A 17,795-nucleotide genomic window follows, 5' to 3' on the forward strand; every position below is an offset into this window, starting at 1 on the left:
GAGCATCCACAGTGTATCAGTGCTGAGCGCTTTTACGTGTCTGATTTCATTCAATCCCCTCAACAGCCTTTGAGGTGGATGTGATCCAAGCCCATTTTACACTGGAGTGAAAGAGAGGCCCTGAGAGAAGTACCCCAAGTGTGTCTGGCTCCAAAGCTATGCTCTCAGAGATGCTCAGCCTCTTCAGCTACAAAATAACACCTCTGTCAAGGTATCCGGCCACCCAGTTCACTCCTCGCTTTCCAATGATGCCCACTTCTCTCACCACTTAACTGATTTTTGGCAGGGCAGCCCAGAAGAACTGCGCAGGCGCTTGCCTGAGCCGCCCCCCCCCCAAGCTCCGCCCACAGGGAACAGTTGTGTGCGTGGAGAAACTCGCCGAGCCCCGCCTGAACGTCAACACGCAGGCGCAAGGGCGCGTGCCCTTCGCTGACGGCTCTGATTGGCTGCCACGGGTAAGGGCACCTCCCAATGGGAGGCGTGGATAGTGAGGGGTCCCGCACGCCTGGAGCAGAGAGGGTCTGTGTCAAGAGCGGCGGGGGCTGCAGGAGGCGAGAGAGACGGGTGAGGGCGCCGCGGGGCGGGCGGGGGAAGAGTTCGCTGGGCGTAGGGAGAGGGCGGAGGTAGAACGAAGGGGACACCGGGGGACGAAGAGCCTTGGGGCCTGCGCTAGGGCGGGAGCGGCGTGGAGTGGAAGGAGAGCGCTCCTTCCTATGTGCCCTAGAGCATTGATTCCACTCTTGCGGCGTGCAGGACCCTCCCCTGGAGCCCGCCGCCCCCACCCCTGCAGGGCGCTCTCATGCAGCGGAGTTGATAAGTCTGGTCGGTGAAAAGGGACGTGTAGCGGAAAAGTTGAACTTCCAGGCCCCTGGTGGGTTCTTTCCTGGAAGGACTTACTGGTCTACCGTGTAAAAAGCCCCTATCTCCTCCCCACCAATAGTACACAATCCCGCAATTGGGAAAGGAGGAATATAGACAAAAAGTCCAAATTTTAGGTTGCTTGGGCCACCTTCCAGAGGGACATGTACTGGGTGCCTACTTTGTGTGTAAGCCTTACACCAGGCCTTGGGCCTCGCCCGATGGGAGTTCTGTTTGGAGTGCGGCTGTAAACAAGGAAAAACTGAACTCTGGGGATCCGGGCTGACTCCTTCCAGGCAGATCCTTTATTGGGTGGCTGTTGTGTGCAGGGCTGTGGTAATTCAAATATTAGTGAGGGAGTTGGAATAGGTAGTTAGGAAAAAGTAAGTCCTGGGCTTTTAGTGAATCATTTATTCAGGTAGCATGTATTGGGCATCAACTGAAAACAGGGTCATGTGCTCGGCTGTGTTATTGTGGGAGTTCATGGTCCATGGGGAAAGTTGGTCTGTTGGGAGAAGTGGGATGGGCACAGGGAGAGTTAGACTCTCATGGCCTCACTTCCTGGAGGGAGCATTTTTCATTCACAGAATATCTACTGAGTACCTGTTGTGGGCTAATCATTGTTCTTGGTGCTGAAAATATATCAGTGATGAAAAAACTAACTTCCCTGCTCTCTGGGAGCTTAATATGAGCATCTTTGCCTGTCTGGCTGTAAGCTGAGCTCCACCTGCCTCTGGCACTAATAGATGAGTTAAAGAAGAGATGGAGACAGTGGAGGTTGGATTCAGAAACTAGGTTGTAAGGGGCACAGTCATTTGCTCAAGTGGCTCAGAGGCCTGGGTTGTGTTGAGCCCACACATGTAGAAAGGGAGATGGGGGCATGTAGAGGGAAGTTCAGAAGTTAAAGATCCCCGTCCCGGGTCCGTGGTTTTGTTGGTAACATCAGCACCTACAGTGAATCAGACCTGCCATGCCTGCATGCTCAGTCTGAAGAGGAGCACAGACTTCATCCCGGGCTCGTGATATTGGCTTTGCTAGAGGTGGCACAGATTACCACAGGAACCCCAAGGAGGCAGGAGTAGACATCCCCCTGAGGATGTAGAGATGTCAGAAAAGGCTTCACAAAGGAAATGCTGGGCACGGTTTTGCTAGACCAGAAAAGGAGAGAACTTTCTCGGCAGAGGGAATAGCAGCAGGAAAGACTTCAGGTTCCGGAACAACAGTTCTGGAGAACCACAAGTCATGGTTCTGTCTGACCTTTCTCGGGCACCAGGGCCTTTGTGGTCAGCACTACTTTTACCCCCTTTCACAGGTGACAGAACAGCATCAGAGAGAGGAAGTTAATAACGTGCTGGAGCTCAGATTCAAGCCAAGGGCAGTCTGGTCCAGAAGCCTGTGCTCTTGAACTCTTTGCTGCTCTGTATGTGTCCATATGGTAGGAGGAAAGGTGGTGCCCAGTGAGGAAACCATCCAGGCAAAGGACAAGAGGCGTAAAGAGACACGTGTTCTTAGAAAGGGTGCGGGTGGCCCTCCGGGTAAGGAGGGATGGTAGCATCGGGCCAGACGGAAGGGGGCTGTCGCTGTCTTACAGATGTCTGGCACCATGGGGCGTGCATCCGCTTCGGAGTCACATGTTTATTGAAAACTGAGGTACCAGCACTGGATCCAGGCTTGCTGATTGATAGAGGCTGGTGAGTGAGGGGACGAGCGGGGAAGCTCCTGAGCCGCCCCCCCTCAACCGCCCCTGGGTTCCTGATGTCTCACCAGCTCCCCCTGCTTTCTCCAGGCACTGCCCCCCCCACCATGGCAGAGGTGGCAGCTGAGGTGGCTGAGCTGCCCACACAGATGTCGCCAGGGGCGGTGGAGACGTCAACACCGATGTTCGGGGAGATGTCAGCAGAGGTGACCGAGATGACACCTGGGGAGGCGCTGGCCTCGTCCCTTTTCTTCCAGCATCACCAGTTCATGTGCTCTGAGTGTGGCAGTCTCTACAACACGCTGGAGGAGGTCCTCTCGCACCAGGAACAGCATGTGCCCACTGTCACCGAGGACGAGGCACTGGCCGCCCAGGATCCTGGCCTGGAGCCCGAGCTCATGGCAGGGCCTGAGGAAGGGCCCTTCCAGTGCGGGGAGTGCAACCAGCTCATCCTGTCCCCCGGCGAGCTCCTGGCCCACCAGGACGTCCACCTCCGGGAGTCTGCAAGCCAGATCCAGTACCAGTGCGGGGACTGCCAGGAGCTCTTCCCCTCGCCTGAGCTGTGGGTGGCTCATCGCAAGGCCCGGCACCTTTCTGCTGCAGCCACCGAGCCACCAGGGCCGCCCCCGCCGCCCCCCGCTCCACCCGAAGTTAAGATGGAGCCCTACGAGTGTCCCGAGTGCTCTACCCTCTGTGCCACTCCCGAGGAGTTCTTGGAGCATCAGGGCACCCACTTTGACTCCCTAGAGAAAGAAGAGCGCAACGGGCTAGAGGAGGAGGAGGAAGAGGAGGAGGAGGAAGACACAGAGGAAGACACAGAGGAGGAAGAGGAGGTGGCGGCAGAGGTCGGTGAGGATGCTACGGGAGGCGACAGGTCCACAGCCAGCCGGGCCCAGGGCTGTGCGGATTGTCCCCAACCCTGGGCGGCCGCGGAGGCGCGCCGGCGACACCGGCGGGCCTCCCGCGGCCCGGCATCGGCGGCCCACCCCTTCCACTGCACCCAGTGCCAGCGCAGCTTCAGCTCGGCCAACCGGCTGCTGGCGCACGGGCGGGCCCACATCGGGGGCACGCACGAGTGTACCACCTGCTCCAAGGTCTTCAAGAAGGCCGCGTCCCTGGAGCAGCACCTGCGGCTGCACCGCGGCGAAGCGCGCTACCTGTGCGTGGACTGCGGCCGCGGCTTCGGCACCGAGCTCACATTGGTGGCTCACCGGCGGGCTCACACCGCCAACCCGCTGCATCGCTGCCGCTGCGGCAAGACGTTCAGCAACATGACCAAGTTTCTCTACCACCGGCGCACGCACGCCGGCAAGAGCGGGGCGCCCCCCGCGGCGGCGGCGGCGGCGGCCTCCCCGGTGCCCGCCGAGCCCGCGCCCCCGCCGCCGCCGCCGCCCGCCCCGCCCGCCCAGCTGCCCTGCCCGCAGTGCTCCAAGTCCTTCGCCTCGGCCTCCCGGCTCTCGCGGCACCGGCGCGCCGTCCACGGGCCCCCCGAGCGGCGGCACCGCTGCGGCGTGTGCGGCAAGGGCTTCAAGAAGCTGGTCCACGTGCGCAACCACCTGCGGACGCACACGGGCGAGCGGCCCTTCCAGTGCCACTCGTGTGGCAAGACGTTCGCTTCCCTGGCCAACCTCAGCCGCCACCAGCTGACGCACACGGGCGTGCGGCCCTACCAGTGCCTGGACTGCGGCAAGCGCTTCACGCAGAGCTCCAACCTGCAGCAGCACCGGCGGCTGCACCTGCGGCCCGTGGCCTTCGCGCGCGCGCCCCGCCTGCCCGTGCCCGGCCTGTACGGCAAGAGCCCCTACTACTGCGGGACCTGCGGCCGCTGGTTCCACGCCCTGGCCGGCCTGCGGCTGCACCAGCGCGTCCACGCCCGCGCCCGGCCCGGGCCCCCGCCACCGCCAACGCCGCCGCCGCGATCCCCGCCCCCCGCCCCCCCGCCGCCGCCGCCGCCGCCCGAGCCTCAGCAGACTATCATGTGCACCGAGCTCGGGGAGACCATCGCCATCATCGAGACGTCGCAGCCGCTGGCGCTGGAGGACACGCTGCAGCTGTGCCAGGCGGCACTGGGGGCCAGCGAGGCGGGCGGGCTCCTGCAGCTGGACACGGCCTTCGTGTGACGCGGCTGGGGAGCAGCAGTGAGACGGCCGTTGTGGGCCCCTCGGGGGGGCACGAGGGGGGCCCACCCTGGCCTCTTACCCCCGGACTCCTCACAACGGCCCTGCCCTGGTGTCTCTTGCCACTTTTCTCTGCCTGTGGGGAAACTGAAGCTCTGAGGCCTGATGGCGATCCATCCCAGGTCACCCCACTGCGTTGCAAAACAGGGCTCGCCAAGACTCTTGGCTCTGCATCCATCACCCTGGTGCCCGGCAACGTCAGGTAACCTTTCCTGAGCCCTGACCACGCGCCACATCGGTGCTGGGCACCGTCGTATACCTCTTCAGGCTCTCGCTCGTCCCCAAGCCCTCCCCTCCCCTGGACCCCGGGGCACCCGGGACTTGGCTCTGCCTGGTAAAGAAAGGTACTTGAGTTCTCTGGGCTCCCTTAAGCTCCCTTTTGACAATGTCGAAGGAAATCTATAGGTACCCAGGTACTCCACTGCGCGCCGAGCGATGCCGGAGCCCCAGGGATGATGACTCAGAGCCAGGCGCTGCCCCAGGAGGCACACGGCGGGGCAGGAGGAGCACCCAAGTACAGATGGCCTTGCTCTCTTGAGTGTGTCTTGTTGATTCATTCAGCCTGGGAGTCCTCAGGCCCCCCTCGCACATGCTGGGCGATGCTGGGGGCCGGAGAGGAGTCAGGCCTCTGCCCTGCCCCTGGGGAGCAGGCCGATCTCAGCCCCGCCGTCCTCAGGGCTGTGATGGGGATGTGCAGGGACAGTGGGATCCCAGAGCAGGGAGCAACCCCTCCTCCCCCCCGCCCCTCCCCCCGTCCCAAAGGAGGTAGTCCTTGAGGGAACACTAGGAATCTGGTAGCGAAAGAGGAAGAGAACACAGGCAGACAGCACCGCAGAGGAGGGTGAGTTCTTGGTCTGCTTGGAGACCGTCCAGTTATTCACAGCTACAGTAACAGCGAATGCGGCTGCCTAGCCGTGGCAGGCACGCGGTCAGCGCCGTACACGGAGTGTGACCCAGCGGGCCTGTGAGGTGATCTCAGCGTTAGCCCTGTTGTACGGATGAGAAACCAGGGACAGAGACTCACCCAAGGTCTCAGAGTAGGCAGCAGTGTCGCGGAGATTTGAAGCCAGGGGGTCCGTTCAGCCCATGTCTCTAAGCAGTACTGTTGAGTGAGTGTGACCTGAGACTGGGGGGAGGGGGGCGGCGCCCAGAGGAGGGTTTGCTACAGCTGGAGGAAAAGTGAGCTGGTGTCACAGAGCAGTTGGGGTTTGTTGGGGCCCCCGAAAGGTCAAAGGTTTTAGGAACAGGAAGGGATCCCCAACCTTTTCAAAGGTTACCTAAGGTGGCAGTCCTTCCTTCTCTAAACAGCAGCAGATGATTTATGGCAGGTCCCTGGGGCAAGCTCCTGCCGGGCCTCTACAGAGCGAGGTGTTCAGGCAGGGGAGGCTATGGCTGAGAGTTGTCTGGGAGGGAGGCAGGCCCGGACCTGGGAAGGCAGGGAAAGCCTGCCCCAGAAGTTGGGGCAAGGTGGGATAGGGGGGAAGAGAGGGTCAAAAGTGGGGCTTAGGGCTCCCTGGCATGAAGGTGGAGCCAGGGGGAGGCCGAAGATGGTCGAGAAGGGAAAGGATGGGACCAGACTAGGGCAGAAGCCACAGGAGTGGGAGGGAGGGTGAGGGACCACCTCAGTGACCTCGTGGCTGAACAGTTGTGAGCAGCAGGGAGGCAGGGGGACCAGCCCTGCTGCTGTCTCTGGTCTGCTTGCTGTATGTATTCATCTTACAAACAAGGTGGTATCCAGAGGGTATCGAGCAGGGAAGGCCAGGGATTGTTCTGGGCAGTATACAGTTACCCCTGGGGCTGGCCTAAGCAGACTGGAGAGTCCAGGTGCCACAGGAACAGTCCCTGAACTCTTGGGACATGTTCAGAATTCCCCTTTTGGGGCACCTGTCTGACTGTCAGTAGAGCATGCAACTCTTGACCTCGGGGTCGTGAGTTCAAGCTGAGTGCGCCCCCCACCCCCCGCAATGGACGTAGAGCTTACTTAAAACGACGACAAACTCATTCCCTTTTTCTTCACAATTGAAGTCCAGTGGAGGACCTATCAGTTGCTCCTCCCCAGGCCTCCTTCCACTTCCGGGGCCTCCTGCCCTCACATACCATCGGCACCACATGTAAGAGATGCCGTTGCCCTCTGCCCGTGGCCCCACCATCTGGCCCCAGCATGTTTTCAAAGCAAGGGAAGAAGCCAAGTTCTCTGCACCAACCTTCCCAGGCTTGTCGCTTCCCAGCATCCCGAGATGGGGGCCAGGTATGTGCCCTGTTTGAAACAGAAATGAAAGCTTGGACATCTGTTAGGGTTTAAGGACCGCTCCTCTGCCCATGTCTGTGCCCACTACGAGTCTACATCCAGGCTGTTTTGGCCTGAGTGACTACGTGTCATCTGGTGTCGCGCGAAGCAGCAGGTAGCTCGGGCTGTGGGACACAGAGCCCTCTGTTCAAGTCTTGACTCTGCCACTTTCTGTCTATGGCCTTGACCCCTGATCCCCAGTTCTCAACTGTCACCTGGGGAGGACAGTGCCTGCCTCCCTCCTGAGGCAGAAGAGGACGATGGCGGGGTCCATGAGGCCGGCTCCCCCGAGGCCTCTGCAGCGGATGAGCCAGACTCTGTTCATCACATGTGTGAAGGAGAGCGGAGGCCTGGGGAGGCTGGGCACGTGAGCCAGGGCCGGCAGTCAGGCCTCCGGCAGCGCAGCCCGGCGTCACTGTCCACGGTGCCCCTGCCTGAGAGGTCCTGTCCCAGCACAGCCCCTCAGGACACCTCCCTCACCTCCATGGAGACAAGGCAGCCAGACAGGAAGCAGGTTTTCATGCCAATAATTTATTGAACGGAGGTCTGTACACAGGCAAACCTTACTGTGGAGACTAAGACACGGGGAGCTCCCCCACACCCACCCCTCAGCCCTCCAGGGTGGGGAGAGGAGGGAGGAGATCTCAGGGGCCGAGGACAGGAGGGGGGACACAGCTGTAGAAGGGGGACGGGCCAGGTTGGACGGTGTGAATCGACGTTTTCTTTAAGAAAAAAATTATAACAATCTATTTACACCCGAGGGGGGTGGCGGGAAGGGAAGAGGAGCAGACGGGCTGGTCTGGTTCTATTTACAAGGGACACAGGAAGGGAGGAGGGGTTGGAGGAGTATAGGCCCAGGAGGAGGGGAGGGGGCCAAGGGGGTAGGAGGTCCTCATGCCTCCCAACCCCCTGTCCTTCCTTCTCTTCCCTCCCCACAACCAGTTAAAATCCTCTTAAAAAGCCCACCACAGGGTGAGGCTGGTGAGGGAGGGACTGGAGGTAGGGACAGGGACTCATTTACCTCTGCCCTCTAGTCTAGGGGCCCAGCCAGGTCAGGAGCTTGATGGGCTATGGTCCCCCTTCCCAGCCCCACTGGGGGCTCCCAGATGGAAGAGCTGTTGGTGGGGCCCTCAGGAAGAGTTAGTGAGGGGAGCTGTGGCGTCGGGTGACTGCCAGTCCGAGCCGGTCTGAGCCTCACTTAAAGCTGAGGGGGAGGAAAAAGCAGACAGTTACCCTTTGCCTCTCAGACCTCCCCCAAGAGCAGGAACCCGGTGGGGGATGCTACATCAGAAACGGACAGCTGCCGCTCTAGGTCCAGCGCTGCTTACTCGGACGCCAAAGGGCCAGGCTGCTCACTGAGTGACTCACCAGACAGCCGGGCCCCACAGAAGAGAGGGCGGCTAGAACTTGGCCCCAACTCACAGCACTGCCCTGAGGAAAGGCAGGCCCACTGCTGCCCAGTCGGATTTTCTTCCCCAAGAGACATAGGAAATCTGGATTTGTAACATGCAGTGGCCTCAATTTTTAAATGTGGGCAACAAATTTAACATTTTGTTTGTTTATGCAAGCCAGACGTAGGTCTTTGGTTTTCCAGTTGGCACTTAAACACAAATACAGGCAATGAGACCCGATGAAGCTGGCTGTTCACGTGTATGCTATCAGATGTCAACAATTTCCACACCCGTGCGGGGAACTCCGGGGCTGTAGGCACAGGCTGGCCTCCCAGGCTGAGAAGCAGAGGGCCCCCGACCTACCTTGTGAGGATGGAGTGAGGGAGGCAGTGCCCGCTGGGGACCTCAAGTGAGGAGGGATGAGAATGGCGTTGAGAGATGGTTGGATGGAGAGTTCTAGAGACAGGATTGGACATGCCCAGTCAGGAGGCGGGGTGTTGGGAGACGGGGTCGGGGTTAGAAAGGGGCACCAGGTAGCGACCCAGCTCTTGGCAAGGCCAGCTGACACGTGTAGCTACTGAACGCTTTAAATGACAAACCAGAAGGGGCCCAGCACAGGTGACCGCAGAGCACGGGTGCAGCAGCTTCGGGGCTCCAGCATCGGGGGCATCTCCCGAGCGCCCCTCCCTCACCAGCCCGCTCCTCTCTCTAACACCAAGCCCTCCTCCACAACCTTTGCCTGCCCTTCCGGCTCCCTGCATCCCAAGCCGTGCCCTCACCTCCAGGACTGAAATTGAAGAGCGGGGGAAGCGGGCGGTTGTTGGGGAGCTGGGTTCCGTGACATCGCAGTTCATCAAAGAAGCTGTGGGCGCAGGCTTCCAGAGGGGAGAGCCTTGAGGACGGTGTGTACTCCAGCAGGCTCGAGCAGAGTGCGATGGCCTCCGGCGGCGTTCGAGATTTGAACACCTTAGGGGGTGGTCAGGAGGGTGAGCCGCCCAGGCACTGTGGACTCCCGCACCCCCACTTCCCATACGAGGCACAACCACTGAGGGGAAACCACGTTCTTTGGGGTGAGCAGCTCGCGGGGGTCCCGTCATGGGACAGGCCCTGCAGGGAGCCTGTTTCCCCAGCACAGAAATGGCACTCAAACTTACCGTGGACCCTCAACTTCCGGAGGATGGGAGATGCCATAAACTTTGAAACCTGATGAGTTACGGCCCCATTCCCAAGCCCTGACTCTATAGCCAGGTCCCAAGACCAGCTGGCCTCCAAAGGGGACCTCGGCCATGCTGCCTGAGCCCCTAGCCCCGTCCCACCTTTGTCCAGGGGTGAGCTTTAATCTGGGGAAACTTGAACTCCGTGTAGTTGGGGTTCATCTCTCGGATCTGTTCCCGGGTTGGTGTTCCCAGCACCTGGAGAGGAAGGGACGGGTCTAAGCCAAAGCCCCTATCCCTCAGCCCCATCCCTGCCCACCCCTGCCCACCCTGCCGTGCCCTCACCTTGATGATCTCCACCAGCTGGTCTACCCCACTGTCCCCGGGGAAGATGGGCTGGCCCAGGAGGAGCTCGGCCAGTACGCAGCCAGCTGACCACACATCTGAGGGGGAATGCGGGGAGGGTCAGGGCTGCCCCACCCAGCCCCTCGCCAACGCTTCTCTCCCCCCACAGTCATCCTGAGGGTGCCAGGAAGGAGCCCCATTTTCACTCGGCCCCGAGAAGAAGCACCCTGCTCGAGGTCCTGCAGGGTTTAGGGACACGAGAGCCCGCTGTTGAACCTCCAGGTCTGCCTGACAGCGCCGCACTCTGCGATCCAAGTGTTTGCCACCTTCGTTGCCCCTCTCCCGGCAGCGAGCCCAGGAAGCCCCTGCTCTACCTCCGGCCTCCAGACAGCCCGATGTACCTAGCACAGGCCTCTGTGTTCTTGGGCCTCGGGCAGGTCCAGCCTGAAGTCCTGGGCCCAGGCTCTATCCTGCCCACGGGAACGGCTACAGGCTGGTACTCTCGCCCCCTCCCTGCTCTGTACCTTGACCCCCCGAGGCACAAGTTCACCCCTAAGAACCACAGTGTGTTCACACTGCTGATGAGTGTTCTCTCCCAACCCCCTCACGCCCTCTCCTCAAGCCTGGAAGGTAGCACTGTCATCCCCACCAACGGGGACAGCCCCCGGAGGCCTGGTGAGATGAGCATGTCACACCCTTGGGCTGGCAAGGTCACCGGCAGCCCCTCCTCCGGGGCTCAGCCCGTCCCCCCCCAGGCCGAGAGGAGAGGGCAGACTGGGAGGTTCCAGAGCCCGAGTGGACTCTGAAGTCAGGTCAGCTTGCCCAGCCCAGCCCTGCCCAGCCCCAGCGGTGCAAATGCAGGCAGGCGGCCTCCCCGCTCTCCGCCTCAGCCTGCTCGTCTGTGAAGCGAGCAGACGCCAGCGTCGCCCCCCGAAGTTCGGGAGGACTGGATAAAAGAACACAGGTTAGGCTTGTATCACCGAGCGCGGCCCACAGCCCACAGAAAACGCAAGAGCTGCCGCGCCCGCCGCTGCCCACCCCCGCCCTCCCGTAAGTCTGACCAATGGATGAGGTGTAATCAGTGGCTCCAAAGATCAGCTCCGGGGCCCGGTAGTAGCGAGAACAGATGTACGAGACGTTGGGCTCCCCCCGGACCAACTGCTTTGCGCTGTGGGAAGAGAGGGGCAGGAGTGAACAGAAGGCGAGGGTTGGGGTGTCCCCCCCCCGCCCCTTCGGCCAACCCGCGCACTCCAGGTCAGGCCCACCTGCCAAAATCGCAGAGCTTGAGGACAGCAGTGTCGGGGTCCACCAGCAGGTTCTGGGGCTTGATGTCGCGGTGACACACCCCCTGGGAGTGGATGTAGGCCAAGCTCCGGAAGAGCTGGTACATGTACACCTGGGAGGGGCAGGGGACGGCACAGCTGCAGCCCAGCTCTGCCCGCCTGGCCTCCAGGGCCCTCCCGCGCTCCTCTCCCTGGCTCAAAACCTCTCCTGCTGCCCCCGGGACCTCAAGCTTTAGTATGTGCCAGAATCACTGCAAGGGCTTGTTAAAACAGGGACCCCTGGGTCCTGCTCCCAGAGTTTCCGATTCCGTAAGTTCAGGATGGGGCATCTGCAACATCCGGGCCACTGCCGCTCCCCACTTCGAGAATGCTACCTTGGCCACACACCTCAGCAGAAGCCCGACGTCAGGAAGGCCTTGTGGGAGCCAGTCACTCAGCTCCAAAACCACCGGCTATAGGAAGGGCTCAGCCTCCTTCGTCTGCCAGTCAAAACCACCCACGGACTAGCCTCTCTCCGGCTGGATTTTCCTGCCACTCTCCCTCCCACTGATTACAACATAAGTGCCAAGAGAGCAGGGATCTTGGTGTGTTCATCTCCGCCGCCGCATCCCCCAGGGCCTAGACCAGTGCCCAGCACACAGAACTGCTCAGGCCAGCTTCCCGGGCCCCCCTCCTCCTCTGTTTCTGCTGCCCTTGGCTAGAGATGCCGCTTCCTCACCCTGCACCTGATGAGCTCCGGGAAGCCTTCCTTGATCCTTCTTATCCCCCAAAGCAGGCAGGCCTGGGGGCCTGTTTCCAGAATTCCCTGTGCTCCTTCTAATATGGCAGTTGCTAGTCGTTTTATAGTTCTTTGTGACAACAGCTGTCCGCTTGGCTAAACAGAGCTCTCCCGGAACAAAGTCTGGGTCTTAGTCAACTGGGCTTCTGGAATTGCTCGGTGCTGGGTTCAGCACCAGGCAGCCATGGTAGGGATTCACCAAACCAGAGGACTCCCCTCCCGGGAAGCAGGGTCCCCCAACACCAACCACCGGTAGAGCTCTGTGGCCCACCTGGGCCCAGGGTTCTTAAGGCCGGCAGGAGGAGCAACCTTCATCAAACCTGAACCCACCCACTTCCTCCCGATGCTGAAGGCAGCTGCAGCCTCCACTCTCCACATCAGCCCTCGGCTCCCTGATCCATTCACCCATTCATTCAAACACCAGCTAGGAGAGTAACACCCGGGCCACAGCACCAGGCCCTGGGGGATGAGCCTGCACAGATGATGGAGAGGCAGGCTTTCCTCCAGCCCTGCCTCCTTCCCGCCTCCTTCCCACCCCCTTCTGCCAAGGCTCCGAAGGCCAGGACTCGGACCTCAGTGTCTCTCCCTTGGCATTCTCAGGCCCCAGCCCAATTCCGAGCTAACTCCACCAACACCACTGGTGCCACCGGGCTCCCAGGTGGACCCGAGCAGGTCCCTTGCAGTCTCCCCAGACCCCAGTCAGCCTGCCTCCCTGATTCAGTCAGGCCTCAGGGTGCCCTGCCCAGCACTGGGCAAGCTCCGTCTATGGCGGTTATGGAGACAAGGACAGGCAACGCAAAGTCTGCAGACAGCAACATAAATCTGGAGGATGAGGGAACCCACAGAAGACAGGAGGATCCAGGGTCCCTGGCTTTGTAGGCCTGGGTCCCAACAGCCTGCCTGCCTGCCTGCCCACCTTGACATAGATGATAGGGATGGTCAACTTGGCCTTGGTGAAATGGCGGGCCACCCGGTACACTGTCTCGGGCACGTATTCCAGCACCAGATTTAGATAAAGCTCGTCTTTCTGCAGAGTGCAAAGGAGAGGTGTGAGGCACTGTGAGGAACGGGGTGGGGAAGGGGAGGGAAGGCTCGTGGGGGTAACGGGGGAAGGACTGGCAGTCACAGGGAAAAGGCAGGCAGGAACACGGGTGGAGGACTCCCCCGCACACCCAAGGTCTCACCTTCTCCCCACTAGAGTAGAAGAAGTATCTCAGCCTCACGATATTGCAGTGGTCCAGCTTACGCATAATCTGCAGCTCTCGGTTCTTGGAAGCAAAGGGAAAGCGCCTCAGACAACAGCCGACTCTCCCTGCCTCCCCTCCCTCGCCCCTTGCCACAGCCCTGCTCCTCCACTCCTGCCAACGGAGCCAGGCGCTGACTCCTCGCATCCCAGCTCCAGGGCCCCTCTGGGGCAGCCCCTAATTCCTCACCCCAACCCATTCCCCTTACACACAAGCTGGAGGCCTATGGGCTAAACCCAACCTACAGATGGGTTTTTTTTTCAGCCCACCATTCAAAAGTGTCCGATTTATTGCTGACCTTTGAAAATCAAATGTCTTCACATATAAATTCAGTTTTCCAGCTTGTCTTGAATAATCAGATGACATGGCCACACAAGGCCTGAGTGACAAAAGACAAGTACTGGCCACCCAATTCACCCTGGTCCCCACTCCTCTCTATTGCTTCTCCTAGAGGCATCTGGGCCCTTGAACCGTGACTTGGATCCTGAGTCCCAGGCTCCAGACTTCCATCTTCCCATAGGGGGTCCAGCCTCAGCCTCTTCTCCGAGACACGGTCCTGGTCTCTTCCCTATTCTCTGTTCCCCTGAGTTCTGGCCTCGGGAACTCCTGCCCTCAGATCCCTCTCACTTCTGGGACTCAACACTAATCAAATTCTGACCCACACTCTGGAGTTCCTCCTGCCCGAGGGTTCTCACTGCCAAGACCCAGGCCCTGACCTGGTTCCCTCCCAGCTTAGGCTCGGGTCCTTTATATCCAGACTAGCCTACGCTCCAAAACGCCAGTCCTTACGACGCCAAGTAGCCCTCAACCTCCACCTTTTCCATCTTCTCCTTGTTCCCTGGGCTTCCACTAGGTTCCAGGGCACAGCTGTATGAAGGAGGAAAGGGCACCCCTTCCTCAGGGAGATACAGCCCCACACCAAGGCACAATGGTTTGGTGGGCACAGGGCAGGCTGGATTTCACCCTGCACTTGCCAAGCACCTGGGTCAGAGCATGACCTTCACAAACACACTCATCACCTCTACCAGCGTCCTTCCCTCTCTGTGCAGAAGGGTAACTTAGTGGGTAAGGTGGGAGGCTTCGGGATCAGACAAGCCAGAGTCTAGTCTTGCCCTCAAGTTAATTCTCTTATCCGAGTCTCAGTCTTAGCAACACACCAATACCTACCCTCAAAGAATCTTCACGTGAATTAAATATGAACTTGCCTACAAAGCACTTCACACCAACCCAAAGCCCAATAAACATCAGCTCTGGGCTCTCGTGGAACCCGCACCCCCATCTTCCACACAATTCACTCCCTTCTTCTTCCCTTCTCTGGCCCATGTTCAGATCCCTGTGGAAACCCAAGTCCAGCACTCTCACTAGGGCCCTCTCGCCCATCCTGCCTGGTCACACTTCCTTGTCCCCATTTGCCCCAAGCTACCTTGAACCTCTTGTCCTGGAGAACCTTCTTGATGGCCACCAGTTCCCTGGTCTCAGCCAGCCGTGCCTGGTACACGACCCCAAAGGAGCCATTGCCAATCACTTTGATGTCTGTGTAAGCCACCTCCTGGGAGCGCTCCGGGCCTTGGCCTAGAGTGGCTACCACTGTGGTCACCTTCCCGCTGTCACCTGGGGAACAAAGGGGACACACGATCCACTGACCTTCCCCTTCTTGCCGCCACCCGATCACACAGGGCTGTGGGAGGGAGGGAAATCACTACAGGATGCTCACTGGGGGCCTCCTTATCCCTTCCTTGTCTTTGAGCAAAGGTGGGTGTTGGATACCTCCAGGCGCCCTTTCTCCTCTTCCCTTCAGGGAACCCTAAATCCTGCCATTTCTCATGTGGGGGGACAATGACAAATAAACCTCTTGCTGTTCAAGTGTTGATAAGCCGTAATTTCTATCGCTAGTAAGCAGTAAATCACTGGTCCCTCTTGGTTTGAGGGCATCCTCACACTCTATCCACTCTTGAGCTTATTGCCTGCTGGGGCCCCCTCCTGACTGGGGAAAGCCTGACCCAGTCTCTTCCACTTTCCGGAGCAGTAACCCTGAGGTACTTTTGCTTTTTTACTTTTGCTTCTGACAGCTTGGGGGATAGTGACCTCTAAGTCCTACTTGGTAGAGCTGGTAACTGCCACTGGGTTTTGGTGGCAGAAAGGACTCCTCCAGGTGTGAGTGCCCAGTGCCATGGCTCTCACTTTTGGGGGACAGTTAGCCCTTCCCCAAATACTTTGGGGTTCGAAAAGGTGCTGACCTGACCTCATCTGTGTGGTCCAGAGCCCCAGACCCCTTCATGTATTTGGGTGGCCCCCACTGGACAAGTGGTGGGAATGGTGAACCTGACCTCCGTTAACAAGGAGCTATCCAGGCCTCAGGCATTTGAAGGAAAGCTGTAATTCCCAGTTCCATTCTCTAGACAGCAGCAAACCTTTATGGCGTTCTTGGGGAAGAGTGATCCCTTTTCTTTGGGGAACCTTTCATCAGTTCCCCAAAGAAAACGGGTCACTGATAAATCAAATCTGTTTTGAGGGGTCAGTGTCACCGTCTTTTGGAAGAAGATTATCCTATAGCTATTCTTCCAGAGCCAGTGACACCATATCTCCGGATAATGAAGGGGATTTAACCTCAGATCCATCTTCTATGGGGAACTGTGACCCTTCCTGATTCTGTTCCATTTTTGTGGAAAAACACCCACCATGACAAGTTTTTTTGTTTGTTTGTTTGTTTTTTAATAAATTCTACCCCAAACGTGGGGCTCGAACTCATGACCCCAAGATCAAGAGTTGCATACTCTACCGACTGAACCAGCCAGGTGCCCCAAGCCAAAGAAAAGTGACTATGGACTTGATCTGCAGGATGCACTGATTCCTAGTTTGTCCTTATTTCTAAGAAGCAGCAACCATTAATTCCTACCATTGGGGATACAGTTCTGTTATAGATGGGTGCAGGTCTTGCGTTTTAAAAATCACAGATTGCCTGGATACCAGGTTTGGGAAGCCGTGACCCTATCTTTTGGGGACAGAGTAAGCCCAAATCCGTTTCTATGTGATATTCATTCCAAATCCCCATCCTCTAAAGGGAAGCAAATTCAGATCCCCCTCCTTTTGGGGTGATGGTGATCTTATTCTTTTTGGGAACAATAACTCTCTAGCCCCATTTGCAAGCGACGATGACTCCTGATCCTGCTGTCTAATGGATGGCAACATCAGATTCCTGTTTTTGAGGCTCAAGGATCCAAGACCTCGGTACTGGAAGAACAGGAATCTGTGACCTCTGTTTTTTGAGAATTACTAATTCTAATCCTAAACTCCAATTGATGGTAACCCCTCAATCCCTTTCTCTGCGAGGGGGAGAGCTCAGATCCCATCTTTGGGAAGCCCAGTGAGCTGGAGCTCCTATCTGGGCATATGGAAGAACCTGATCGACGTCTGAAGGGCTTCAGGAACCCTGATCTCCACCCCCCACGGACGCCGCTAATACTCACGGCCCAGCTTCACTCCGGGCGGCGGGAAGCTAGTGCCCGCACCGGGGCCGCCGCTGCCGCCTCCGCCGCTGCCGCTGGGTCCGCCCCCGGAACTCGAGGCCCCCACGCCCCCACCCATGGCTCCGACCGACGCCTTCCCACCGCCGCTGCCGCCGGGGCCGGAGGCCGAGCCCCCGGGGCCGCCGCCGCCGCCGCCTCCGCCGCCGCCTGGCTCCGCGAACGAGCTGGTCCGCGCCCGGCCCGAGCCCCCAGGGCCGCCCCCTGAAGGCGCGCCACCGCTCATGGCGCCGAGCGCAGGCCCAGGCCGCGGGGCTCGGGCTGCCCGGGCTGCCCCCGCCGCCGCCGCTGCCGCCGCCTACCCCGGGCTCCGGCCTCTTCCAGGCCGCGCCGCTCGGGCTCCGGCTCCGGCCCAGCGCCCGCCGCGGGGCACGCCGGGAGATGCAGTCCGCCTGCCCTACGCGCCGCCGTCGCCGCCCTCGGTCCGCACAGGGAACCGCGTGGCACGCCGGGAAATGGAGTCTGCAAAGGCTTCAGAGCCCACCGCGGGGGATGACGGGTCGCGCTGCACATCAGGAAATAGAGTCCTGGGCAATAAATCAGGGGAATGTGTCGACGGCGGACTCTGAAGCACTTTAGGAAGTGGAGTCAGAGTCACACACTCACTCCACTGCAGCAACTACAAGCCCTAGGTGTGTTTCAGAAATGTAGTTGCAGCCACTCTTTCGGTGAGCTTTGTAGGCCTGATGCACGCCGGGAAACAGAGTCCAGACGCTCATTTAGTCTATTGGCTGTGTATGCCGATCGGCGCCAAGTGCACTGTGGGAAATTGAGTCGGCGCCGGTGCATCCGCAGACATCGGGCCGTGAGGCAAGCCGGGAAATGGAGTCGTCACCACGCCCTCACCGCATTGCAGGTGTAACGCGACTTCCAAAGCACGCCGGGAAATGGAGTCCCATGTGCTCCCCAAGCCCCAAGTAGAGACTGCAATTACGGAGATAGGCTAGAAAATAGAATAGGTAGGTACGGCGTTCTTCTGCCTTCCTATGCTAGGCCGCAGTCCCTGCCGGGAAATGTAGTCAACACCAAGGCTTCAGAGTAGTTGCTACAGAGAGCCT

At 59.4% G+C, this 17,795-nt stretch overlaps 2 protein-coding genes across 3 annotated transcripts; one reads left to right on the top strand and one right to left on the bottom strand.

Moving 5' to 3' along the window:
* The first annotated feature begins 479 nt into the window (after nt 1-479).
* Nucleotides 480-7,427, top strand: ZNF526 (zinc finger protein 526). 2 transcript variants are annotated; one of them, XM_032388419.1, is made up of 3 exons: nt 480-564; nt 2,450-2,549; nt 2,645-7,427. In XM_032388419.1, exon 3 carries the CDS (start codon nt 2,662-2,664, stop codon nt 4,672-4,674), a length of 2,013 nt encoding a protein of 670 aa, XP_032244310.1. In that variant the 5' UTR covers nt 480-564; nt 2,450-2,549; nt 2,645-2,661; the 3' UTR covers nt 4,675-7,427. The 2 variants fall into 2 exon arrangements, with proteins under 2 accessions (XP_032244310.1, XP_032244311.1); XM_032388420.1 differs by lacking the exon at nt 2,450-2,549 and having other exon boundaries at nt 494-564.
* A 102-nt stretch (nt 7,428-7,529) lies between these two features.
* On the bottom strand, nt 7,530-17,082 carry GSK3A (glycogen synthase kinase 3 alpha). The gene is made up of 11 exons (XM_032388421.1): nt 16,681-17,082; nt 14,637-14,824; nt 13,154-13,237; nt 12,886-12,996; nt 11,174-11,304; nt 10,970-11,076; nt 9,909-10,006; nt 9,726-9,821; nt 9,189-9,375; nt 8,773-8,865; nt 7,530-8,222 (listed from the first exon to the last, which is right to left on the bottom strand). Exons 1-11 carry the CDS (start codon nt 16,961-16,963, stop codon nt 8,149-8,151), a joined length of 1,452 nt encoding a protein of 483 aa, XP_032244312.1. The 5' UTR covers nt 16,964-17,082; the 3' UTR covers nt 7,530-8,148.
* Nucleotides 17,083-17,795: the final 713 nt, after the last annotated feature.

The sequence above is a fragment of the Phoca vitulina genome, unplaced genomic scaffold (assembly GCF_004348235.1).
Source record: "Phoca vitulina isolate PV1807 unplaced genomic scaffold, GSC_HSeal_1.0 scaffold52, whole genome shotgun sequence".
Lineage (NCBI taxonomy): Eukaryota > Metazoa > Chordata > Mammalia > Carnivora > Phocidae > Phoca > Phoca vitulina.

What these genes read in the sequence shown, in the direction of transcription:
- ZNF526 (XM_032388419.1), top strand. Translation starts at nt 2,662, where the DNA reads ATGGCAGAGGTGGCAGCTGAGGTGGCTGAGCTGCCCACACAGATGTCG.
- GSK3A (XM_032388421.1), bottom strand. Translation starts at nt 16,963, where the DNA reads ATGAGCGGTGGCGCGCCTTCAGGGGGCGGCCCTGGGGGCTCGGGCCGG. An exon ending in AGCTGGTGGAGATCATCAAG is followed by an intron (nt 9,822 to 9,908) that starts GTGAGGGCACGG and finishes CTTCCTCTCCAG; the next exon opens with GTGCTGGGAACACCAACCCG. An exon ending in CTTCAATTTCAGTCCTGGAG is followed by an intron (nt 8,866 to 9,188) that starts GTGAGGGCACGG and finishes TCCTGTCTCTAG; the next exon opens with AACTCTCCATCCAACCATCT.